Source organism: Parastagonospora nodorum (genome assembly GCF_000146915.1).
Source record: "Parastagonospora nodorum SN15 chromosome Unknown scaffold_2, whole genome shotgun sequence".
NCBI lineage: Eukaryota > Fungi > Ascomycota > Dothideomycetes > Pleosporales > Phaeosphaeriaceae > Parastagonospora > Parastagonospora nodorum.
Window position 1 is genome coordinate 804,177 of NW_001884550.1, and position 24,680 is coordinate 828,856.

The window sequence follows — 24,680 nt, forward strand, 5'->3', positions numbered from 1 at the left end:
GGGGATTTGTTTACGCAGAGTTATCGTGAGGGATCGTCGAGGGCTGGTTAGAAACGGGGTGTTCAAGGGTGAGAAGGATGGGGGATGAGGGGTTCGCAGACGTAGAGATTTGGGATCAAATAAAATCGGTTGTGTAAGACTTGAAATGGCAATTGACGGTTCTGTTTTTAGAACTTGGAGTGTTTTGTTCGTGTCTGGAGTCACAGGAGCCTGTCCGTCTTCAGCCCCCCTGTCTTAATTTTCAAGAGTGCGGTACAAGACGAATCAGCCTTCTTCAGCCCCTACTCTTCACACATCCAAACCCCCTCCCTGCCTGCACTAGCGCCACTTCCTCGCCTCAATCAACACCCCGACGCGATTTCCCCCGGGCGTAAATACCTTCCCAGCCCTCGCATCCTCCTCGATCTTGCGATCAATCGCCGCATCCAAACTGCTCTCAATCTCCTTACTCGGCGTGCGATACGCGTTCGGATCCAGCGCCCTCGACGCCGGCGTACTAGGCACCGCACCCCTCAGACGCGCAAGTGCTTTGTTCTGCGCCTGTGGAGTAGCAGGAGCCGGACGTTTGGGTGTCAATGCGAGGGACTTGACTTTCGGTGGCACGAGGCGCGAGGGTTTAGTCGGCGAAGTTTTTGGAGTGTTGGATTCCTGCTTCGCTGGTGAATCCTTGGGAGTGGTACTATCCATCTTCCTCCGTTTGCTCGGTGTCGGGTCTGGTTTTCGCGGCGTGCCCATCGCAGCTTTCTTCCTATCTTCACTGTTCCATTCGGCGATGCGGCCTGCGATGGCCTGCGCGCTGGCGAACTTGGGAATCGGGATGCCATCGGAGTTGAGCGTTGGGCCTGAAGGCGGGCGAGCTGCTGTTGCAGGGCGAGGAGTCTTTGTGCGAGATACTGGTGTAGAGGTCTTATTGGGCGCTGGGGAACCGAAGACGGACTTGCGAGCACCTTGTAGGATATTACCGGCACCGAATCTTGGTTTAGCTGGTGTTGTTAAAGGTTTTGAACGCGTGGTAGGAGCTCCTGGAGTTGTTCGCGCTCGTGAAGGCGTGGCGGTCACGGGTACGTTCGCGCGAGCAGGTGTGCCCAATTTAGCACTTCTGTTTCGAGGCGTCAAACTCAGTGCCTTTGCTTTGTTAGTAGTACAAGCTGGGGCAGTCTTCATGGGCGAAGCGCTCGCTGGCACGTTGCGGTGAGCGTTGTTCAGTTGCTTATGATCCTCATGCTCGTCCACCTTCGCGGCAGTCAACTGCTCCCTGCGTGCCTGCACAGGCGTCTTGCTCGCATATGGCCACTTCGGGGCTTTCAGTTGAGGAGTAGGAAGCTTACTCGGAGACCGCTTCGGGTGCATAAACATGCTTGCCCGGACGGACGAATGCGTCGTTGAGTTCGATGTGTTTGACACCTCAGATGTAGTCCGCAGCAAAGCCCTTTTGGGTCTAGTCGCCGCTGGCATATTGGACTCTAGTCCCTGTGTAGAGTTCGCCATGACTGGTAGCTCAAAGGTGTTTTCCTTCTCCTTTCCCTTGCTAAACCTGAAGTCTACTCCGAGGGAGTTGCTCAAAGATAACTTAAGTACATCCATCTCTTGCTGCATAGCTAGCATGATGTCTTGATCAGTACCGCTCTGCCCCGATGTTCTAGCAAAGACTGGTCTTGACGACTTCTTGGCAAAACTGTCGCAAACTTTATCGAACTTGACATGTTTCTTGGCTGGCGAACGCTCATCCTCGGTTGCTTCAGGGTCGGGACGTGGGAATAAGAGAGGCCGATACTGCAGCGTCTGCTCCGGTATCTTGAACGGCGAAGTGAAGCGAATTTCTGTCACCGGCTCTGCGAGGAGGATGGGTACGGTCTCAGTGACCGTCTCAGGCAGTGCTCCATCTGTCTTAGATCGTAGCTCCGCAATCGAAACGATGGGCTGAATTACCTCGGCCGCCTTTCGCAACGGTGTAGGTGGTTCCGAAATGTTGGCCTCGCCCACGCGCTCCACTACCTCAGGCCTCGATTTCGATGCGTCCAATCTGAGACCCTTCATCATGTCTCCGATGTCGAATGAAGCCCCTCGCCTTATTCGAGTCGGGGTTTGTCCTGTCGCATTCAATGGCGGTCGAGGCGAGCCTGTTGATGTTGGTGTAGCAGCTACCACGTGCACGCTGGTCGCGACTTCTGCTTCCGCGACTTCTGCTTCCGCGACGTCTTGTACATCCTTGGAATCCTTACGTGGCGTCGACACACCTTCCACCAACTTGGTTTCCATCTTTATCGCTCTCGTTGGAGATGTCCTCGCGCTATCGACGTGCTTGTTGGGAGTAGGTGTCGTAGTTTTCGAACGGGGTGTATGAGACAAAGCATGAGCGGACTTCCTCGGCAATCCATTCCTCGTGGCACTTGACTTGAAAACAGCCAAATTTCTGACGGTAGGCTTTCCTGGTATCTCTTTCTTCACGAGCGGCGAGCCAAACGGGGGTCTTGACGGGATCTGCTTCGCGGGGCTCGTGCGTTCCGAAGGCGTTCCCTTCACTGGGGTCGCGGCTCGGGACGGAACCTCTACCTTTGCACTATCCATCTTCGTAGGACTAGGCGTCCTGCTTCTCGGTGTACTGACGTCCTTGTTCGGCTTGTTCGGCACGATCTTGCTCTCGGGAATCTCGCATGTGAAGTGGAATCCGTTCTGGCCGACTTCGAGCTTCAACTTCGTAGGGCTATCTCTACCTTTCGTAGGCGAGTCGCCTCTTTTGGGTGGACTGCTACGGCTCTTGGTTGGGCTTGGTGACCGCGGCGGCGTCGCGGGCGACATGGTGACCTCTTTCAGGAAGCGCCGATACAGTGGCGTCGATTTGTTTGGTTGAGGGGGAGTTGTTGGGACCGAAAATTTAGTAGGCGATGTAAGAGGTGTTCGGAAAGCGTTATTGTCGTTGTGGTTCGGGTCCACATTCTCGTTGGACTGGTTGGGTACCGTTGTAAACGGGTCTGGGCCACAGTTGGGTGGGGTAGCCATGTTGGGACTCGAGGTGAAAGCCATCATCATGTGATTATTTATTACAACATCCGCGACCGTTTTCGCAACCAGACGAAGAGGCAATCAGAAACAAGCGAAGTGAAGAGACAGTGATGGGACGCAATGTTTGGAAACAAACGTGTGCGACAAACAATCTGAGACCCACACGCCATGCATGCTGCCGTGAGACACTGGCGTACTTGCTCGTGCTTGTCAGAAAAAGGAACGCCGAGGAACATCACGCATGCTACAATTGCAATTTGTTGCATAGGTGAGGATAGTTCATTGACTACATATTATCGTAAGCAAAGACTCCATCTACATGCTCATGGCTTCTGATATCTACCAGCTCACGTTGACGTCAAAATAACTCAAAGCTTTTCTTTCAAACTCGCCTTCAACCTCCTCTCAACGGCATCGAGGTACTCGTTGGTGGTTACCCACGCACTCCTGTCCTTCTTTCCTTGTGCGAGCGCCAAATCCTTGGTCATGATGCCGTCCTCGTTAACGGTATCCACGCAGGCCTTCTCCAGCTGCTCAGCAAAGACAACAAGCTCGGGGGTGTTGTCAAGCTCGCCGCGCTTGATGAGACCCTGCGTCCATGCATAGATGGAGGCGATGGGGTTGGTGGAAGTCTCGCGACCCTTCTGGTGCTCGCGGTAATGGCGGGTGACGGTGCCGTGCGCGGCTTCAGCCTCGAAGGTCTTGCCGTCGGGAGTGATCAGAACCGAGGTCATGAGACCGAGAGAGCCGAAACCCTGGGCGACAATGTCGGATTGGACGTCACCGTCGTAGTCTAGTCATGTTAGTAATAATTTGTCACTGGGTAGTTGATGCCATACTCTTCATAGCGATAATGTAGCCACCTTCGCTCTTGATCATCTGCGCGACCATGTCGTCAATCAGGCGGTGCTCGTACCAGATGCCAGCAGCCTCAAACTCCTTGCGGTACTGGGCCTCGTAGATCTCCTGGAAGATGTCCTTGAACCTTCCGTCGTATGCCCTTGAGGATGGTGTTCTTGGTGCTCATGTACAGCGGCAGCTTCTTGTCGAGCGCAAGCTTGAAAGGAGGAGTGCGCAAAGCCCTTGATCGACGCGGTTGTGTTGTACTGGGTCTGAGCGACACCACCCTCTGCAGGGAAGTCGTAGACCTTGATAACCTCAGGCTTGCCGCCCTTGGGTGTGAAGACCATCTCCAGGGTGCCCTCGGTGTCGATGACGCGGTCCTTTGCGCGGTACTGGTCGCCGAATGCGTGGCGGCCGATGATGATGGGCTGCTTCCAGCTGGGTACAAGGCGGGGGATGGCGGGGATAACGATGGGTGCGCGGAAGACGGTTCCTCCTCTATACTTTGTCAGTGCGACAATCCCTCAATTGCGAACATATGCCTTACAGGTGGTTTCGGATGGTGCCGTTGGGCGACAGCCACATCTTCTTCAGCTTGAATTCCTCCACACGCTGCTCGTCGGGTGTAATGGTCGCGCACTTCACACCGACTGAGTACTTCTTGATAGCCTCGGCAGCATCGAGAGTGACCTGGTCGTTGGTCTCATCACGGTATTCCAGGCCAAGGTCGTAGTACTTGAGATCAATGTCGAGGTATGGGTGGATGAACTTGTCCTTGATGACCTGCCAGATGATCCTGGTCATCTCATCACCGTCAAGCTCCACCACTGGGTTCTTGACCTTGATCTTGTTCATTCCCGTAGAAGACGCCATCCTGCGCTGGCCGAATTGGGTAGAAAAGCTCGGTGTTGTGATAGTAAAGCTATTTGCGCTGGTCCTTCGTGTGCTGGAGAGCTGGGCCGATGTCGCAATGGAAGCAGTTTGGGACGCTAAACAACGAGTTGCAAAAGTGCTGTCTGTCGTCGGGGGAGTCGTGCAATGGAGGATGCAGAGCGGATAGCAGCGGAGGCAGAAGTAGCAGGCCTCATAGTGGCGGCAATTGGTGTGGGTGGTATAACCTCGGAAACGTGAAGCTGCAACAATGGTTTCCAGTCAGGTTGCTTGGAGGCCGCGGTCTGGCTCCGAAACGCGCAAAATGGCGAGGGATTTCGGTAGATAGGACGGCGCGACTAGCTATGGAGACGCCAGAGGGGTAAAGGCATCCGAGGCATGAAAAGCTTTTGTACCCTCGCAGGGCTCCAAGCGCTGACATCTCGTGCTCACATTGCAACTGTGTTTGCCCGGACGTGCGGGTAATTACCCCACGATCGTACTCTTGGGTGTACGTGAATTGATTGCCTGAGGGGACGGCATATGCGCGCAAGGAGTCGTCACGCGCAGTTCTTCGTCCTGTCAACGCGGGGCAGTCGTGATGGCTGGCATGACGTGCTTAGCCGAGCCAGGGCGCGTCTATGCGCGACAGGGACAACAACAACAGTCCTCCAGCAGTGGTGTGAGGGGCAGAAACGAATGAAGACATGAACAAATAAAGGGTCCATCTGAATCGAGGTGAGTCGAGAGCTTTAACTTATGCGCGCTTCTTCAGCGTCACCGCGCCCGCATCGTCCCCTCACGAGCACATGCGGACCGCCGGATCCGCTCCAGCGCCTTCAACTCCAAGGCGAACATGCAATTGGCCCGTGTAAACATATCATGGATTTTGAGTTTGAGGACGAGGTAAGGAATGGGCTGTGACTTCATCTTCCGAGTTCCTCCGTGGCATTTGACAGGGCAGGCGTCTTGAGGGTCACGACTTCCTCGGTACCCAACCCGCAAAAGTGAAGAGAAGAGCACCGAGGCATGTTTCTACCACCCGAACGTCCAGACAGCCGCTACAGGTTTGCACGGAACGTATGCACGCGCAGTATGTGTTTGCCATCGTCGTGCCACTGTACCTCTGAAGTCATGTTTGGCCCTGCCTCTCTCCGCTTCACCCCCGCAGATTGACCCAGCGGCTGCTTCACGTGCATCAATATACACGGTAGTTCGGCTTTAGTCTCTCCTTGGAAAACCTGGATCTGTTCGATGAACATGCTGCCAAGCTCAGCCTTGTGTTGGATGAGGAAGTACGCGAATCCCTGGACGTTGGGTGAGCCTGTCCTTGTTGTTAGTCCATATGTTCTACGTATCTCATCATGTCACTTCGCCTACCCAGTATCGCCTTCGTTTCGGGCCACATCCTCTCAAACGTATGTCCCGGCCACTCACTCAAATGCCAATGATTCGCTTCCAGTGCCCTCTTGAGAATCTGCTGCGTCTCGACGTTCGTTATGCTCACTGACATGAAGTACTTTATGTTGTTCAGTCTCGTTTCCTGGGACCAAGGAGGCTTGTGCATCGCCGCCCAAGTAATCCACGCAACATCCGAGAACTGGTTGAGTTTCGGTAGATAACTGTCAGGAACTGGTGGGCTGCGGTCCTTCACCGCCCACTTGGGTGACTCGCGGTTCAGGCTGATGATGATGCCTTCGTCCGGATTTATGGTGAAAGAGAAAGAGGCTCCGGTGGCTGGGTACCATTCTTCGTCGATATCGTACCATTGCTGTTCCAAGGGCAGTGCTTTGTCTTCGTAGCTTTGGTGAGCAATGTTGAGCAAGTTGTTCCTGCCGCTTTTGTACTCGTTCGTGTACTAAAACGGTGTCAGAAGACCTCCATGTATCCACCAGGCTTGAGTTAGAAACGCCGTACATCGCTGATACCCAGGTCTTTGAGGACCCAACCAACGCCCCAAGTTGCGTACAAATCATGGAAGGACTCCTTCAACTTGTTGTCAGGGAATATGTGCCAGTACCACTTCTGGAGATCGGAAGTGCCCTTGTACAGACTTCTCGCCGAGTCTCTTTCGGGTACGTACAAGGCCCCTGCGTCATGGTCCTGAGCTTGCACTGTGCACAGTCAATACTGAACGACTGCAGTTCGAACTCAAATTTTGACTCACTTCCCCACCCAAGAGTACATCCTTTTGCTCCAGCCTTATCCCACAGCTCATCACTGGCTGTTTGGACCCCTGGGGGTGGCCGAGGTGGCTGCGGTAGTGGCGGAGGCGGGCGTGGGCGTGGGCGTGGGCGCGGGTTTGGCGGAGGTGGTGGATCCGTGCCCGTGACGACACCTGAGTCCGGATGAAAGTAGTCGTCACCAGTGTCTGGTCGCTTACGCCAGGCCAGGTTGTCTCTGTTCTCATCAGCATTGTCGAGGGACAGCAGGTGCGAAGGACACGTACTTCTGGCACGACGTAACACGAATAGCTATCACGGGTAGTGCAAGCTGCAAGCAAAGCAGCCCAAGAAGCGCGACTGCTCGCATGATTGAAGTTGAAAGTTAGAACAATGAGCAAAGCTTCAGCGAGACCTGAGCTGTGAGTATGCTCGCTCTTTCCTCGATCGCCGCCTAGCGCCTTCCGTTGGTGTTTGTCTCAGCCCACTTTCACACAGGTACGCGTGCGAAGCTGATGAGTGCCCATTTCTTTAGCTCAGCGAGAAAGGTGAAAATTCTGGTCTACCGCTAGACTGGACTGCGACGTCTACATGACAAAGCAGCCTGACAAGATTGTAAGGAAGCTGCAGTGTGGTTTGAAGGCGAGATGGTCATGGATGGTGATTGATATACGAAGCCTGCTCGTCCCATCATGGCTCAGGCAATGATTTAGCATTCTCAAGACTCGATTTGGATCCTGATAGTGGCGTCTCCCACCATACTCGTGGCATCAACGTGCTCAACAAACCTTCATAAAATCAGACTGCTGCCTAATGGTGCAGTCCATCACTCCTTACAAGCGTCACCTTTCACTCTCACCACCTCTGGTATGAAGCAAGGTGCGCTACCAGGTGCTCGATATAATGCAATTCTTGGGCCACGAGGAGTCCGTCATTCATCAACCACACTCGACAAGCTCAACCAACTAAGTCACATCAACCAACCTACACCATGACCACTACCCGCACTGGCTATATATACAACAAGGGCAAGATGCCCCAGGGACCCCCCGTCACTGATGTGTCCGCTACCGAACCCCCTGATCGTGGAGGAGCCGCACCGTTTGTGCCGCAGCCAGTGCAGCACCGATCATACCAGCACACCATCCAAATCTACCACTTCCGCACCAACTTCCTATCAGTCAACAAGTTCCGCAAGCTGCTCACCGACCATGCTGCATTCGGCTACGTCGACACCCTGATCGGGCCCGACACGCAAATCAACCTCTTCCGCCCAGACGGCGACGAGCTGCCCGCCAACACCATCGAAGTGGCCTACCTCCCCAACATCTTCAACAAGAAGTTCGTCAAGGGCGGCGGCTTCGCTCTGGGCTTCCGCACGCACGACTGCCGCACCAAGAAGCTCAAGAAGTACAATATGCCCATCAAGGCTGACAAGACCATCGAGTGGTTCTGCTTCGACCGGGCCATCGAGCGCACGATTCTGCGCAGCTGGATTTGCGAGCTCAGCACGCGGACCATGCGCCCGATGCATAGCGTGGACAGCAACGATCCCAAGCTACTCTTCGATCATGTCGCGGATCTGTGGAAGGGCACGTTGAAGAGGACGGTTGGGGATGCGCATCAGGAGCACAAGGATTGGCATTGGTCGCTGGAGCAGGCGCATCTACGTACGCTGAAGCTTTGCGAGGGCGTGTGTTGACGCGAGGTGGGCGCGTAGGGAGGAGAAATAATGCAGGTGTCGTCAGACGTCCTGCGTCAGACTGCATGCATGCTTTTAGCGATTTAACATGATTCAGACATCTCCAACCTGCGGGAGATGATCTTTGCGCCTGCTGCCAACGCTGCATCTAGCTCAAGACTTTGGTGTCGAACTAGACGCAGCCGCTGAGCGCTTTTTTCTGTGTAATATTAGCTGCGAATTGCGAGTGGAGTTTTGTTTTTGTTTGGGTGCGAACACCGACCCGTAATCTGGCACATAATACATTAATGTCTACTACTACTACATACTTCTCAGTCATCACTTCATCCACGTCGTATTTCACAGTCGACCTAACCCTTGAGGCCAATCTCGTCAGCGGTCAGGATAAACTCCATGAAGCCAGCATTGGTGTCGATGATGTTCTGCACGTACTCCTCCGCGGTAGGATAGAAATTTGTCGGGTATCCAAATTCCAAGGTGAATCCATAAACCTTGTTGAGGCTCTTATCTTTGTGCCATCTTGAGAAAGTCCAATCGTCTGAAGCACCGCTAGTTGGATACAAACCTACGGCTTGCTGAGGAACATATGCCCGGCCGGCAGTAGCGTTCATAGCTGCAGTGGTGAGGTTTGCCTGCAACCGGATGTTATCCCAGTCTTCCTGGGAGATGTACTCCTTGTAAACCTCGTCCTCCACATCGCCGCGTTTGCCATCGAACTCGGTGTTGAAGAGGTTCTGTTTGGGATCGAAAGACTGATCGACGTCGTCGCCCCAAGAGTAGAGCAATGTGCCTGCGGCGGAATGCACATCGATGTACCAGCGGATGTTGGGGAAGACATCGTAGACCCAGGCGATGTTTTGAGTTTCGGGCTCGGAGAAGGGAGCAGTGCCGTAGAATGCCTGAGATGAGGCGTTGTTCGATGCAGGGGAGACGGTAGGGACAAACTTCTCGGTATAGTTCCAGAGAAAGTCGAAGTTGCGGTTGAGGTCGACACCGACAGACAAAGGCTCGTTTGGTCGCGAGGAAGCCGGGTTGCGGTTCTTGCGCCACAGGTTGCTGTTTGCCTGGTCGTGACGGACACCGTCGGGATTTGTCATCGGAATGAAGACAATACCGGCTCCAAGCGCTTTCTTGACGTCTTTGTTGGAGTAAGTCTTGTTGCCGTAGGTCAGGCCGATGCGGTGTTTGTTGGCATAAAGCAAATCGGAGATGAAGAAGATGAGGTTGTCAGGCCCACCACGCTCGCGAGCATGTATACCTGACGTGAAGTAAATGTACTGCTTGTCCTTCTTGATCTTCTCCGCTTTATTCGCAACACCACCGAGAAGCGTGTTGCCTTCATAGGTCTTGTGTGGCGCAGTAAAGAGCTCCAAGCCATACTCTTTCTCCAGGCCCTTCATCGCGCTGTAAACTTCGTCCGCGTTGAGAATACCAGCGCTTTCGTAGGCACCGTACGCCTCTGGCTTCTGCGTTCCAAGACCACGGGGTGCGACCTTTCCGCTCTTGAAGCGGTCGCCCTTTCCAATCGGCGCAACGGCGCTCTGTCGCTTATTGAGGTTGTCGAGCGTTTCGATGCGAACAACGGAAGTGTCCAAATTCCGCTTCAAGCTGCGCAATTCGTGCTCAGAGACCACGGCGTGGAGCTTGTGCTCCTCGCCATCCGCCATGACAACGGGACGGCAGCCATAGTCGATCTCGCTGTTGGCCGAGATGAAGTCATACAGCTGGTTCTTCTCTTTGGCGAAAAAGGCAACGCTCAAGACATCGGATGCAAGAGCTGCGCCGGGGAGCAGGCCGAGGATAGTGGAGACCTTCATATTGACGAGGCGACGATGAGTGCTGGTCGTGCAGGCCAAACAGCACGTCGCTCAGCTTTTTATTTACTTACCCTGCCTCGAAGATCATTGCCATGGTTCAAGCTTGAATGCTTGCTTAACCGCCTTCCGTATCGGGAAATGTGCATTCCTTTACCAAGACACCAAGCGATCTTGGCTGGTAATTTGCCCAACGATACTGAGCAGGTCCCAAGTCGTTATCTGGTGCCTGGGCCCGGGCGCACGCAGTTTTCAACGGTGTAGCGTGTTCCCGCAGGATCCGGAGTGTTGGTTCGTGGTTTCTGAGGTTGCGAACTTGAGTTGCCAAGACGCCATGCACCGCGTTGGTCTTCTGTCGCGTGATTGAAGACGCCACAACTTCTTAGCGGCGATAGCTCTCAATGATCAGGTTTGTCGAAACCAACTTCCAGATACGCAGTCGTCGGCAGATTTCTACACGACATCTACTTGACGAGGAATGTCGTAGAGTCCATGAGATCTTCGCAGTACAGCTCATCGACCATCTCACCATCCATGATGCCACCGACATAAGAAGCTCCAATCAGCCAATAAACATGTTGCTCTTTTTGTTTGACTGGTAACGGGCGCAATACGAAAGGCGACGGCGATCCGAAGAGGATAGCAATAATGTCGCCTGGCTGACCTGCTGGCACACATGATCCAACGAACCCATTGATGGTGGTGAAAAAAGACTTCTTCCCAGCGCAAGAATCAAGGATTTGTTCGTACTCGCTTGTTTTGGAGGAGTCAAGTGGCTCGTGGACCTGCTCTCCTGTATTCGTGATATCGTTCGCCAGGAGATCCGAATACATCGCTTCATATGACGCAGGCGCAGGCTCATAGCCAGATTTCTGGTGTTTGTTGGAGACCAAGGTACGCCATAATGGCTCGCTTTCCCTAAACTTGAGCATATGAGACTTGATGAGCGGTGGAAACGAACAAGGTCGCATCCATCGCCGTGGATGCAATAGTCTCGAAACGGCTCAAATTCTGCTTGACCGCGTCAAGTGAGGAGCCGAATTCGGCCACATCTGACACAGTATCGACAATGAGACCTCTCTCACTTGGAGTGTGCGACCGTCACCGAGCACCTTCCCGTTCTTCGCGCCCTGTCCTGCACCAGAGACATGCATCGTGGTTGGTGGATGGAAATGCCAACCTCCCGGCTGTGCTATTCTGTGAGATTCCTGGCGCGAGAAGTCGGGAACCCAGGATGGCAAGCTATCTTGCACCTTTGATGCGGGGAGAGTTGGTATTTGAGGTGCAGTAGCGGGACCACCGGACAGAAACACGCCCGAGAGGAAGTACGGGCCTTCTCCACGAGAGAAGATATGAGCTACAGCGTCCACGTAGACTTCTGAGCATGACTTGCGGTAGTCAACAGAAATCGTATTGCTCGTACTTGGATCAAGCGCTTCGTTGCTCAATAGGCCAAGAAGGCCGTAGATACGATCTCTGGGGTCCGTCGCTGCTGATGTCCGGGACATCATCAAGAGCCTCTTGAGACTGTCACCTCCGCGGGTCTGAACTGCGCATCGGAGATCGTGGAGGACATCTAGTTTCGTCAAGCTAAGGATCTCGATTTTGTCGTGTTGATCAGCAGACTCTTCAGCGTCTGCGCTGGGCTCCTTCACGCGTGTTCCTAAGTCTACGAGGGCCTTACGTGCAATACTCTGCCATGCTGCGACAAATTTGGACCAAGGTGCGCGTTTGTAGCCGCACACAACATCGGGATCAGTCTTACTCATCGCGAGTTCTTGTAAGATCCAGACGCGCGAAAACCACGAGCGGTGATCGCTCAAACTGAAGAAGAACCTTCCACAATGCTGGCGTATCTTGACGCACTGGATTCCCTGATCAGGCCATGGTATGCTTCCGGTGACTATTGGTAGGGCGTCGAAAACGACGTTGCTATCTTCATCTGCCTCGCCGAGCCAGATGGTTACTTGTGTTGCGGAGGCATAGATGTCTCGCATCATAGCGACTTGCTGATTACGCTCATCTACGTCATTTTGGTTAATACATACCGCGTCCACCCATAGCACTGTGGAATCACTGCCCGCTGGGGCTCGTAGGTGTCGCAAAGCTGAATACAAATTTGGCGTCACAGGGAAATGATCTCCGTTCAGTAAAATCCCTGGATCCATCGACGCGGATGAGACATGATCGCCCCAGACGTAAGATAGGGCATTGTAGTTGATAGTGGTAGTGAGAGATGTGATGTTCAGCTGGCACCGAAGTGGCTCGTCGTAGCTACCTGACTGGAGTGTGAGCAAGCGGATCTCGACACGACTGGCATCGAGTGCCTGGTAGGTGGCCATGTTTCGGCATAGCCAACGATAATTCCTGATCAGAAAAGGTGACCGTGCAAGAGTTCATGAGAGCGATGGTCTCGAGTGCTGTGTGGGGAATTGTGAGTGGGGCCGCTCCAGCTAGATGAAAACGCGGGCTAGTCTTATCTGGCCTAGCGCATTGACTAGCGCGAGGAACATCCATCATCACTTCGGGGCTACCAAGACTTTATAACGATGCACTTAGGCAAATTGCTCTTGAGCCGTGATACCCATTTCACATACGTATCACCATACTGTTAATGTTATACTCCGTCATCACGACCGTTCAGTATGGCTCCCCTTTCCGCATACACTCCTCCACTTCCTTACTCTTGTAGTACCCTGTGGTCGCAGTTGCAACTTCGTCACCTTTCAGACCATCCATTGGGTGAGAATATGAGATCACCCTTACTTGATGCCGGTGGAGACACGGTATGGGAAAGCCATGGAGCTGGCAGTGAAGGAAAAGACTCGTTCTCATGAGAATTTGTACAAACAAACGCCCCTTGTTCATAGTTGTTGTCAGAGTTGGCACTCTAGATATGAATATATGATTTTTGAGATCGTTCATGTAATGAATAAAGAGTCAAGGTAGTAGATTGAAGATGAAGAGCATTCTATTGATGTACGGCGCCTTTAAACTTTCCCTTCCCAGCCTTCAGGTATCAAACGGCAAATCACAAAAGCTAGGTAAAGGGCCCCGTCTCATCGTAGCCTCCAGGCATTCTCTCATCTTCCCGCCTAGTCGAATTCATCAGTCTTTTAGATATTGATGCTGTTGGTCAACGCATCCTTGATCTGCTGCGGCGTCCAGGAATCATCCGTGGGCACCAAGACATGTGCAACAGTTCTTGGTGCGGCTTTCTTGAGCGAAGTGATGCGGGTCTGGTTGTTGATCTGCACCTGCAGATTGTAGTGCGTGCTTCCGCTGGTCAACTGAGAACTCGTTAGTCGGGACGCCCAAAATGATAACCATGAGCAGATGCAGGCTCGCTCGATATGGAAGGGAACATACACCCTGCATGTCCAAGCGGAAGTCTTGGTCTTTGGCGATTGTTGTAGCTTGGCTGGGGAAGCCGGACAGCTTGCTGTCCGAGATGTCGTCGATGAAAGCTGCGACAAATTTGGTGTTCTTTCCCATGATTGTGAGTTATCTGAGGATATGTAGAGATGGAGGTAGATGTTTGGAATATGATTTGAAGAGCTGTGTTTGTGAGTTCCTATACTGAGCGGTGCATCAAGCGGTACTTATACCATCATTCGAGCACAAGGAAGAAGCCGAGTGTAACCACTTCACGCCCCCCTGTGACGCAGACGCTTGTCGAGAGCTGCACGATCGGAGTGAATTCATGCATTGAGACGAGTATCAGATGCTACGCGTAATAGAAACCGCTCACCGGAAGGGTATGACAACAGTGAATGCTTGTTGCCCTGGTCCTAACCTTGCCATCCGTTGATGTCGACAACCACCTGCATGCTTACTCGTACCACTGTCACATCATTTGCAACGTCCCAGTGGGGATCTAGAGTGTCGATCAAGGTGTTTGAGAGCGTGTATGCTCAATTGGCTTTAATTCGGCTCATAATCGGCAGGTTCACTCCATTGTATGCTGTTATAGGAGGCTGTGGTCGAGAAAGAACGTGCGGAATCTTACCGTGACCAATCATGAAGGAGAACAAACTTCCCGAGAATTATAGCGAAGAGTAAGTTTGAAACGAAGCACCTCTTTCAAGGCGATGTTCCAGCCTCAGCTATGGATGATTCACCACTCTTGTCACGTGCATCTCGACTGAGCTCATATGAAAAAGACCCTGATAGGCCGGCAGGGAAAATATGCCTTGAGCAGCACGAGTAGAGAGACGTCTAACAACACAGCACGTTCCGCCAAAGTCTTTACTATTCGGACCGTGGACTACGGGCGAAGCCGTCAGTAGCGTGCGAGTAAAGTGGGCACAGTGCACTCCCATGATTGCAGCACTAGCGCTCTTTCGGCGACAAGGGTTAGTGCTGGGGTTTCGACATCCAATCGGTTGAAATTCAGATATTGCCCTTGTCACACACAACAGCATCAACATTCGGTCATGGGGTGCACTGTTGTATTCTTTGAGATGACTACTCAATCATTTTGGCGGCCAGACTCTCTACATCGCCTTGCTTGAACGCGTCTAGCCACTGACGCACCACTTTGAACTGCCAGTTGTTGTCGCAGTTGTGAATAGCTTGCTCAAAGTCCGATTGGAGTGTACTGGACTCCATAGTGGCGACCCAGCTCGCGTTAAGCTCCGCCATTTCTTGTTTGAACAACTTGCGAAGCTCTGTTTGTTCATACTCGAGCAAATGCTCCCAGTAAAGGCTATTAACGCCCTCGTTATCAGGAGCATCAGGATCCTGCTCTTCGTCATCGTCATCTGGCCCATACTGGTCTCGCTGGGGTTTTGTGTCTCTCGTCCGCCCTTCTAGAAGCTGCGGAAATTGGCACGCGCGCCACAAAGGTACCGTGGACACACACTCCCAGTCGACTATGGCAGCCAGTTTTCCAGTCTCATCGACCATAATATTTTGCATGGATAGATCGTCATGGAAGAGAACGTTTTGTTCACTGGCTGCTTCCGGTGGGAAGACCTTTGGTAGCTGCTCTGCCACATCCTCTGCCAACTTTATCGAGAATTCGGCGTCTTCAATGTCGTCTTCATCATCCGAAGTTTCCAGTATGCGCTGCTGATCGGCCAAAGCGAAAGTGAGCCGAGTCTTCAGCCATTCGTAGCTTGTCTTGAAAGGCCCTCGGGGCACGTCGTGCTTAAGATGGTCTCCCCAGAAGAATACCAGCGAGACGATGGGTCCCAACTCAAAGAAAGCGGATTCTTGGACTACTGGGAAGAGGTTACCAATTTTTGGGAATGGCTTCTCGTACAGCTGCGCGTGATAATGCGCCAACTGTCGCACGATGGTCTGCTTCGCTTCCCATGATATCTTCCTCCACTGCTTCCTGAGCGTCGTACCGGAAACCATCTCCATCATGATCCATTCGAAACCCAGCTCGTTCTTGTTACTTGCGTCGAAGGCTAAGATGCGTGGCACAGGCATGTCCGTCTCTTGGCGGACAAAGTTAATGGTCGCGACTTCGCTCTGCGTCTTGAGGCGTGGATACACAGGGAGAGAAATGCGCATGAGACATGCTCGACCAGCCGCCGTGATCTTGTAGAGCTTGTTGAACGCTCCTTGAGCGTGGAAGCTGACATCGATCTGGACTTGTTCGTGAAGATCCAGGTGCTTGCGTGCAATTTGCGCAATGATTTTGACGTCCGGCTCCTGGGTCCAGCGCGGCTCTAGGCCAAAAGCCGCAGACACCCACTCCAATCCGTTCTGATATGACACCATATTGTGTGAAGTCTTCAAGGTTCGTTGCTCCTCTAATAAAGACGGCGTGATTGTTTGCACACTTTTTGAATATTTTTAGTAGGGGACCACGGGCTACGAGTAAGCATAAATTTCTGCAAGGTTCAGATATCGAGGCCCGAATCTTGCTGCCACTATAAGTCGCGTCATGTTGTTGGCATGCAGGAGAGAGAATGTCATGCCTGTATCAAATTAAGCACCTCACTAGCGTCGCCAAGCGGCCGTCTAGCACCGAGTTACTTGACCCGACGCTCACCGGACGCGACACCGGCGAAGAAGCAAGCATGCGACCAGCTTGAACTTTCTGCCGCCCATCTGGGCACCCTGTGTATACTCCACGCAATGAGCTACCCGCCGATTGCTCCAGAAATTACGGTTCTTCTCCTTGGAGATGCCGAGGTTGGCAAATCAACCTTTCTATCGTGAGCCCCTCCTCCACAGTCTGGTTCGTGTATGGCACTAGCGACTATGAATACATATATGTCCAGCGAGACAACTTTTCGTTGTTGCTTACCCAAGCAGGCGCCTAAGCCTCGGTGTAAGACCTAAGAATGACGATCTACCTCCATACGAGCTCCCAAAGCTTCGCGATAGCGACCAGCCCTACGCTTTCGACATCACCCTCTATGGACGACCGTACAGGCTTCAGTTCTACGACACAGCATCGCCAACGAACTACACTCTGCTGCATCCGTCCTTTGTGATCCTCTGCTATGACATCTCCTCTCGTGCTTCTCTACACTCGCTAGCCACCAACTGGCTGCCCATCGTGAACAAGCACTTCAACTATGACGAAAATCTACCCTTCATGGTCTTAGGCCTGAAGAGGGATCTCCGGAAGCAATGGACACTAGAAGAAGTGGGACCGGACCAGACAGGCAAAGGCGCGAGCGTAATGCCCCCAGAGGGAGTGCAAACAGCACAGCGCATGCTCTGCGATTTGTACGCCGAGTGCAGTGCCCTCACCGGCGAACTATGTCGCGAAGTCCTGGAAGATGTAGCGAAGACGTGCGCGAAGACCACAACCACAACTGGAGCGAAGGGCAATCACGATGCATGTGTCGTTATGTAGCTTGCGGCTTGTGTGAAAGCAAGAGGTTTTAGCATACCTGGACACGATTGTATCAAATTAGTCGCCGCTACAGCCGCTCTGTTAGCAGGTGTCCAACATGTTCTTTGCGATCAAGATGATTGATATGGATCATTCGTCTAATCTCGGGGTGATAGGTCAAGTGCGGCTTCTCCATCGCCTGGGTCTCCGAGGATTTGGCGAGGTCTCGGGTTCATTTGATGGGGTTGACGCGATGCTTATACTGACAGGAGTGTCGGTCGCAGAGTTGATGACAACAAGTGCCTAGCCCGGTCAGAAAGAGCACCAGCAGCATAACCAGCAGCAGCAATTCAGCGCTTTGAAGCCTTCGGAGCGCTTCTCACAGTGCTCATTGACCATAGAATCAGTTGAGCCTCGTATAAAAAGAGTCAGAGTCCCGTGATGGTGGTCGGCATTTGTCGCGTACGAATTGTGCATGTCAGCATGATGCAAATTAGCCAACTCTTTCGAATATATTCGACCACGCTCGATCTAAATAGCCAATTCAAAAACCACATCACACCAATTTCGCGTTGGCGTCTTACAAAACGCCACTCCCGAGTAGCCCGGACATCGCACAGCTGCTTCATCGGACTAGTTGATCTGGAACCCGAAAATGGTTAGCGCCATGTCATCCCCGATGTCCGCCACGTCCGTTATGAAGTGCTCTCTGTTGAATCACGACTACGGAAGATTGCTAGCACAATGTTTGGACGTTCTCTCAGTGATGTTGGTTTCAGGCTCTGCACGAGCGAGTGCAACGGTGAAGAGTCCTCATGTCCAAAGTGCGCTACTGTCAACTCCGTGAACTCATGAGCCACAAGGCACTTGTTACTGTGCAACCATGCAAGCTCGGGGAAGATCAAATATTTCCCTATACAGCTTGCACTATGGATGTATAAGAACAGACTCCAGCATGCCACAATAACCTCATCAACAGCCAACAATCACTTCAGCAACAGACAGTCACTCCACAGCCATCCTTCTGCTCACAATTCAGCGATCTCTCTCAGCCTCAGATTTCCAAGACAATCTTGCAAAGATGCACTTCACCGTCCTTGCCATCACCAGCCTTCTCGGCCTCACTCTCGCAACCCCCAACACACCCAGCCTCCTCAACAAGCGCGACAAATTCGACAAGTGCTCTGTCTTCGGCAGCAACTGCGCCACTCAGGACCAGCGCTTCTGCGACCCCGACACCGGCAAGATCTCCGTCTGCCACGCCTTCGGCGACGACTGCTGGGTGCGCTACACCATGGACTCGTGCGCCTCCAAGCGCGAAGCCGAGCCTGCGCCTGCGATCGAGAAGCGCGACAGGTTCAACAAGTGCTCCGTCTTCGGGTCTGTCTGCGACGTCGACCGCAACGAGTTCTGCGACTCCAACACGGGCAAGATGAGCGTGTGCCACCAGATTGGCTGGGGCAGCGGCGAGTGTTGGATCAGGTATACGATGGACGCGTGCCCGGCGAAGCGCGAGGCGACGCCTGAGCCAGAGGCTGTCGTGGAGAAGCGCGAGCCTGTTGAGAAGCGCGACCTTTTCAACAAGTGTTCTGCCTTTGGTGCGGACTGCGCGGTTGATGACAACGTGTTCTGCAAGAATGGACGTAAGAGCATCTGCCACCAGGTCGGGTGGGGGACGGAGGACTGCTGGATTCAGTACACTGCTCAGGCTTGCTGAGCATGTTGAGGTGGTAATGCCAGTCCAGCGGGCAAGATGAGAACATTGAGAAGATAGGATGGGCTGGCTCAGTGCGCACGTTGATGTCGGTTGTGGATTTCCATCTTTTGTATTTTTGTAGCATATCGTTCGTCCTTATTGTACATAGCTTCACCATAGATTTTCCTTTGCTCTGGACTTCCTCATCAATGCACACCTCTTTCTACCAGCTTTCGATCATTGGGCCCCATAACTCGAGTTCGACAAGTGATGAATCGACCCACCTAGAGTATTTCGTGTTGTTTGGGCGTGGCTAACATAGAACTAGAAGTATTTGAGAGGGTTTGATTGCACGATGTACCTTCTGGCATTAGAAAGCCGTGGAAGGCTGCCAGTGGCTGTATAAACGTCGGAAACTATTGATGCGATTCGAATTGTTGTTGATTCTGGTGGCCCTTTCTTCTCGCGTACACCAATAATCTACACTGAGCTCCAGTCTCATCCACAATATCGGTCAGCTTGTACGCCCGCTGGGGGCGATTGAGCTGGCCGCGAAACTCTAACGCAGTCTTGTCTCCAACGATAGCCGAGCTTCTCTAGTCTTACGTGTTCCGGGTGAACGTCTCAGTGGATGAGGGTGCTGCCTATACACCTGAACGACACGGGCGTCCAAGTGGCCTCCGAGGCCGATTTTGCGGAGCCATGCATCCTTCACTGGCGTCAAAATTAGAGGCCGAAATGGATATGTGTTTGACGGATGAACTAGATAAAACGTTAGTCTTTGTAATACAAATGGGCGATGTCCGCATGTCACTCGACAAGCAAACTTATCCACGTACATTTCCTCGCCATCCAAGCTTCCGCATACCCCTCCTTGACCTCGAAGGCTACGACTGGCCTGAAATGCACCGACTCGGGAAGCAAGCGGATTCGCTGGATCTTCTCATCCAGGGCTTTGCTCCACGTTGGATTGTCTTGAATATTCAACACGGCGCCTATGTCAGTCCAGATGGACGGGTTGAACTCGAGGTGCAGATTAGGAGTGCGCTGAACAGCGCTCATGATGGCCAACAAATCCGTCTCTTCAGTGTCGTAGACAAGACGGCCAAGTCGTCCATTCTCATCCGGCGCGCGGACTTTCATGCGGTACTCTACGCTGGTCTTGCCCAGGGGCAATACCAGTTGTGGCCCGGAGCCGTCTTTGTCAATGCAGCATGCGCGGAGAGATTGGAAGGAGCAAGCAACTCGGGCGTGGGACTGGTAGATAGGCAGGTACTCGTAGCGTATCAGGCGACAGGTCTGCGTGAGCGCGAAGCCTTGTCGGAGAGGGGCTCGTGAAGTGGTGTGCGTCTGCGGCCCGGCATGTGGGTGGTAGTGGAGAGCTGGTGGGCGATCGTCGGGATCATCGTCGTGGGCGACGTAGTCGTAGACCCAGTTACGGAGCTCTGAAATGCATATGGTTAGCAGGGTACCTTCACGGTTTGTCTTGGACTTACCAGCGGGTAGATCAAGAAAGCCGAGTCCTGAGTTGCTCAGCTGCTCAGGGATGATTGTAATGTTAGATTTCTTCGCCCGCTTAGCCGGCCTCCCTGGCACCTTGCTTGATGACTTTGACATCCTGTGGTTGATTGCGCTAATGTAATCTCGGGGTGATTGAGAGTCAAGTGCGAGCTCTTGAAACGCAAGATAGTTGAGCAGGTGTGGTGAGTAGCTCAAAAAGCAAGCTTGTCAAGCTTGTCTTGGTCGAGTTGGAGGTAACGGGATGAGGAGCGCTATTGTTAGTGCGTACAGGCTACAAGGGGTATGCAATAGGTAACAGTTGGGTGCCCAGGTGGTGTCAGGTGATCCTTTCACAGCTGCGGCAGCGAATCAGGGGTGCCCGATCACGTAACGGACACCAATGGAGTGACGATAGCCAGGCCTATATTCGTTCATAGCCCTTCACAAGCCAAAGCTGCCGGGAAAGCTTTCGAGTCTGACCAGGCTGATGATATTTAACTCTTGGCGGACTCTAAGAATGTCTTCAAAACATTTCTTTCCTACATTTTCATCACTGTGATTTCACCCCTCCGCAGCGTCTACCCGTCCTTGCAGATGATACGCAGGGTGGTCTCGTGCTGGTCGTTACTGCTTGCCCCGGATTCCTCTCCTTGTCTATGCCCTAGCACCGTGCGGGCATCATTGTCAGGTTTGCAATTACGGCCACTGCTGGTATGGTGCTGTATCTGATATCGATGATTCGATTTGGCGGGACGAATATGTACAAGTACCTGGGAAGCGCGTGGATCATTCCGCATATCTGCCTGACGCAATTCTCCTACGTAGTAGTAGATCTAGGGTATGCCGGGCAAGACAGCGCACTGATGTCGCGGTGTGGTGGATATAGCGACTTGAAGTGGCTGGTGGCAGGACTCTCGTGGGCTTGAAAGGTGTGGTTCGTAGGGGCCAGCTTCCTCTTGTCACTTCACTGCGCCGCCGCGGCCTCGGCGTCTAGTTCTAGTTGGATCCGCATGGCCTCGTTTTCCCAGAACTCGGCAATATGTGCGGCACCACGAGCGCCACCAAATTGTACACCATCTTCATCACCCTCTGCACCGTCCATGAGGCGCAGGAAGCAATGCTTGTTCTTCTTGTCGTTGAAGTGGGCATAAGGATGATCCGGGTTCAGCCAAGCGCCGCATAGATAACAAAAATGTGTTTTGCAGTTCATGCATGTCATATGGTTGCACCCATACGACTTTTGGCAGGGGACTGAGCAAGTGGGACATGGCGAAGTGTTGTTCGCTATGAAGTTGAGCGAGGCCTGGTCGTCTTCAGTGAGCTCCGTCTTGTCTCTCGCTTCGCAGCGAACGAAGTCTCCATGCCATGAAGCCAGACATATCTTGCAAAACGAGAAAGTACAGTCTTCACACTGAGCTAGGCGGTCCATGCCTTTGGTCCCGGCAGGGCGCTTCTCGTGATCTTTTGCATCTTCATGCTGCAGCACTGGAGTATCTTCATCGGCTTCGGAGTCCGACTCGTCCATGTCTGCTATGTCTGTAGTAGGCTTTGGATACTTGTCCGTTCGCATGGGACCTTGACACCACGATCGCGGACAATATACGATGGTTGGATCGGACTCGATCTTCTTCTTCCGCTTGATCTTGACGAAGCGTTCAACCGTATCGCGAGCCAGTGGGATCTGCAGCAACTCCTTTGGAGACAGCAATCGATCCTTCTTTCGCTTGCTTCCAACAGGCTTGCCGCATTCTGTCGACATACATTTGACGTTGTTGACATCGCCTTCCTTGATGCAGTTGTTGTAATAGTCCTGTAGGCAGACTACGCAAAAGACATGACTGCAGCGCTGCATTCGGTAGCACACCGAGCCCTTCTTCGGCTCCAAGCATACCCCACAGTCAAAAGTCTCCTTGTCGAACAGTTCACGCTTCATTTGCTTGCTATAGGCCACAAGATGTTGTCGCAAGTCCGAGGGAAGCGTGAGGTCCTCAAGGGCAAACGCCGACTCGGCCTGCTCTTGCAGGGAGCTGATGTACGAGTACAGTATAGTCCCGCGCCCATATTCTTCCCATAAAGACGTCGCCTCCTCTGTGAGACTCTGCAGGACATGTGAAGGCAGCCATGGCGGCGAAGTCGAGAGTGTGACTGTAGGCGGGGCTTCGGCGGGGTATGCGGTTGGGAGGGCCATGTCGATGCGGAGAGAAGGCAGGTACGACAGACGCTCTACATCCAGTCCTGGCTCAAAGGTAATGGGCAGAGGTTTCGAAGGCGCTACAAGGAGCTGCAACGATGCCGAGTGTGGAATGGTCGCATGTTTTGTAAGCTCTGGGTAGATGCTCTGCAGTGTGTCCAGCTCCTCAGCGCGTTCGTCGTAGAGTTCTGAGTCGTCCATGGTGCCTGTGGTCTAAGTTGTGCTGCTTGGGAGGCACGGCGGCGATAAATTATGTCAAGATGTGAGGCGTCGGAGTAAGTGCGGAGATAGCCAGTCGTGGTGGAGGCAGAGGCGAAGAAAAGGGAGGAAAAGGGCGGCGCCAATATTGACATGTATTACGGGAAAAGGCATGCTGGCGCCCATGGCGAAGAGTCACTCACGCATAGGAACCTGACGCGCTACGAGCTACCTAGCCGTACCTGCTCGAGTGGTTAGTACTTCGTGAATGCACGGTATGCTTCCGCCACGCCAAGCCGCGGACCCCCGGTGCGGAAACCACCGTCATGGTGGCTTCGTAGACACTTTGCATGCCGAGCACAGCCTCGCCTTCTCAGCTTCCACCACCAGCGGCCATGGAGGACGCCCCGCTTGCGTCACTGTCTTTGACGCATGTTCACTATGTATGCTCTGCAATGTAACATTTGCAAACAACGCTCACCTCGGTAGAACCCCGCCGACCGCATCTCATACCTGTGTGCATGGCTGGCCCTCGTCCCCCAGGGGCTCTGTGTAGTCTACGCGACGTTGATATGGAGCAACCGCGAGATTGAGATCGCTCTCATGTTCGCCGGCCAGATGGCCTGTGAGGCGCTCAATTGGGTCTTGAAGCGCTACATCAAGGAAGAGCGGCCACGAGGTACAGCCTGCAGCTTCACCCAATGAACACAATATTGACAGACTACAGAGATGCATGGAAAGGGATACGGCATGCCTTCGTCCCACGCCCAGTTCGTATCCTTCTTCTCCGTCACTCTGACGCTCTTCCTCCTCTTCCGGCACGTGCCACACCCAACCGACACCCACACGCCCTTTACATTCGGCGGTCGATTACTCCTCTCCCTTGTCGCCATAGCCTGCGCGGGAGCTGTGGCTGCAAGCCGTATTTATCTCAGCTACCACACCAACAAACAAGTCATTGTAGGCATGGCAGCTGGAGCCATCTTTGCATTTGCCTGGTTTGGCTTCACAACGTATCTAAGAAGAGCTGGTTGGATCGACTGGGCACTGGAGACCTGGATTGCGAAGATGCTGCGCGTACGAGATCTCGTAGTCCAGGAGGACTTGGTCGATTCTGGATGGGCAAGATGGGTCGAGCGGAGACAGAAGCAGAACTTTCGAGTCCAACAAGTTCAGAGCAAGAAGGTTAGGTGAGTATGTACGCTCCAAATTCAAAGACATGCGACGTATTCGCAGTTCTCTCGATACATGGAATACCAATGCCCTTAAAGCACGCTTCTCCCACAATGAAGAATTGCGAACACGTGGAGCAAACTCCGAACAACGCATGCCTTCAGTTGATCGTCAGGGCCAAATCTGACTTGCTCTAAATCATGATCATTTGGCATCCTGCACACTTCTTAAAATGGCTCGATCGCGCTAATCGTGGGCCGTTGGCCGGAAGTTTGTCATGGCGGGAAACACCGCACACTATCCTGCCAACAATACCAACAATATTCTGGTGTCGACTAATCATCTTATCTACCCATGTGTACAACAGTCCCCCTTTAAGCCGCTGACCCGAAAGTCGAATGTCATGGACCCTGCAGCATCACACTGACGTCAAGAGGCTTGTCAGCCGTGATACATCCTCCCACAATAACCCTTACCATTGAAAAACTCCGAGCCGGTACACCTTGTGCGTGGCATTCAACCTCATAAAAGGTGCGCCATCTATGCACGTTTCAAGTCTGAAGTCAAGTAGAAAGTTTAACTTCACATCTCCGGAACGAGACGCGCTACGCCAGGTAGTTAACCACTGTTTGGGGCTTGACCGCGCGACCCCATCCGTCGTCATCGATATGCCCATGTCCCGTTCTCTTCTACTGGCTGGGCTTGCCTCAAATACTTGGTTCTCTT

General features: G+C 53.0%; 13 protein-coding genes across 13 annotated transcripts; 4 read left to right on the top strand and 9 right to left on the bottom strand.

The window, feature by feature from the left end:
* Positions 1-318: 318 nt before the first annotated feature.
* Positions 319-2,799, bottom strand: SNOG_01445 (hypothetical protein; the record flags this gene model as incomplete). Its single annotated transcript, XM_001792031.1, has 4 exons — positions 319-842; positions 1,146-2,259; positions 2,303-2,553; positions 2,604-2,799. 4 exons carry the CDS (start codon positions 2,797-2,799, stop codon positions 319-321), a joined length of 2,085 nt encoding a protein of 694 aa, XP_001792083.1.
* Positions 2,800-3,266: 467 nt separating this feature from the next.
* Positions 3,267-4,719, bottom strand: SNOG_01446 (hypothetical protein; the record flags this gene model as incomplete). The annotated part of the gene is made up of 4 exons (XM_001792032.1): positions 3,267-3,796; positions 3,843-3,988; positions 4,111-4,344; positions 4,394-4,719. The coding sequence occupies 4 exons, from the start codon at positions 4,717-4,719 to the stop codon at positions 3,372-3,374; spliced, it is 1,131 nt and encodes a 376-aa protein (XP_001792084.1). The 3' UTR covers positions 3,267-3,371.
* A 1,058-nt stretch (positions 4,720-5,777) lies between these two features.
* On the bottom strand, positions 5,778-7,248 carry SNOG_01447 (hypothetical protein; the record flags this gene model as incomplete). Its single annotated transcript, XM_001792033.1, has 5 exons — positions 5,778-6,040; positions 6,154-6,574; positions 6,634-6,830; positions 6,884-7,116; positions 7,166-7,248. 5 exons carry the CDS (start codon positions 7,246-7,248, stop codon positions 5,778-5,780), a joined length of 1,197 nt encoding a protein of 398 aa, XP_001792085.1.
* A 621-nt stretch (positions 7,249-7,869) lies between these two features.
* On the top strand, positions 7,870-8,580 carry SNOG_01448 (hypothetical protein; the record flags this gene model as incomplete). Its single annotated transcript, XM_001792034.1, has 1 exon — positions 7,870-8,580. One exon carries the CDS (start codon positions 7,870-7,872, stop codon positions 8,578-8,580), a length of 711 nt encoding a protein of 236 aa, XP_001792086.1.
* A 350-nt stretch (positions 8,581-8,930) lies between these two features.
* On the bottom strand, positions 8,931-10,397 carry SNOG_01449 (hypothetical protein; the record flags this gene model as incomplete). The annotated part of the gene is made up of 1 exon (XM_001792035.1): positions 8,931-10,397. One exon carries the CDS (start codon positions 10,395-10,397, stop codon positions 8,931-8,933), a length of 1,467 nt encoding a protein of 488 aa, XP_001792087.1.
* A 461-nt stretch (positions 10,398-10,858) lies between these two features.
* SNOG_01450 (hypothetical protein) lies at positions 10,859-12,394 on the bottom strand (the record flags this gene model as incomplete). Its single annotated transcript, XM_001792036.1, has 2 exons — positions 10,859-11,266; positions 11,456-12,394. 2 exons carry the CDS (start codon positions 12,392-12,394, stop codon positions 10,859-10,861), a joined length of 1,347 nt encoding a protein of 448 aa, XP_001792088.1.
* A 1,116-nt stretch (positions 12,395-13,510) lies between these two features.
* Positions 13,511-13,889, bottom strand: SNOG_01451 (hypothetical protein; the record flags this gene model as incomplete). Its single annotated transcript, XM_001792037.1, has 2 exons — positions 13,511-13,651; positions 13,764-13,889. The coding sequence occupies 2 exons, from the start codon at positions 13,887-13,889 to the stop codon at positions 13,511-13,513; spliced, it is 267 nt and encodes an 88-aa protein (XP_001792089.1).
* A 972-nt stretch (positions 13,890-14,861) lies between these two features.
* Positions 14,862-16,127, bottom strand: SNOG_01452 (hypothetical protein; the record flags this gene model as incomplete). Its single annotated transcript, XM_001792038.1, has 2 exons — positions 14,862-15,157; positions 15,257-16,127. 2 exons carry the CDS (start codon positions 16,125-16,127, stop codon positions 14,862-14,864), a joined length of 1,167 nt encoding a protein of 388 aa, XP_001792090.1.
* A 360-nt stretch (positions 16,128-16,487) lies between these two features.
* Positions 16,488-17,217, top strand: SNOG_01453 (hypothetical protein; the record flags this gene model as incomplete). The annotated part of the gene is made up of 2 exons (XM_001792039.1): positions 16,488-16,567; positions 16,668-17,217. 2 exons carry the CDS (start codon positions 16,488-16,490, stop codon positions 17,215-17,217), a joined length of 630 nt encoding a protein of 209 aa, XP_001792091.1.
* Positions 17,218-18,277: 1,060 nt separating this feature from the next.
* Positions 18,278-18,913, top strand: SNOG_01454 (hypothetical protein; the record flags this gene model as incomplete). The annotated part of the gene is made up of 1 exon (XM_001792040.1): positions 18,278-18,913. One exon carries the CDS (start codon positions 18,278-18,280, stop codon positions 18,911-18,913), a length of 636 nt encoding a protein of 211 aa, XP_001792092.1.
* A 603-nt stretch (positions 18,914-19,516) lies between these two features.
* Positions 19,517-20,509, bottom strand: SNOG_01455 (hypothetical protein; the record flags this gene model as incomplete). Its single annotated transcript, XM_001792041.1, has 2 exons — positions 19,517-19,536; positions 19,732-20,509. 2 exons carry the CDS (start codon positions 20,507-20,509, stop codon positions 19,517-19,519), a joined length of 798 nt encoding a protein of 265 aa, XP_001792093.1.
* An 847-nt stretch (positions 20,510-21,356) lies between these two features.
* On the bottom strand, positions 21,357-22,784 carry SNOG_01456 (hypothetical protein; the record flags this gene model as incomplete). The annotated part of the gene is made up of 1 exon (XM_001792042.1): positions 21,357-22,784. One exon carries the CDS (start codon positions 22,782-22,784, stop codon positions 21,357-21,359), a length of 1,428 nt encoding a protein of 475 aa, XP_001792094.1.
* A 274-nt stretch (positions 22,785-23,058) lies between these two features.
* SNOG_01457 (hypothetical protein) lies at positions 23,059-24,141 on the top strand (the record flags this gene model as incomplete). The annotated part of the gene is made up of 4 exons (XM_001792043.1): positions 23,059-23,224; positions 23,338-23,460; positions 23,509-23,971; positions 24,018-24,141. The coding sequence occupies 4 exons, from the start codon at positions 23,059-23,061 to the stop codon at positions 24,139-24,141; spliced, it is 876 nt and encodes a 291-aa protein (XP_001792095.1).
* Between the last annotated feature and the right edge of the window lie 539 nt (positions 24,142-24,680).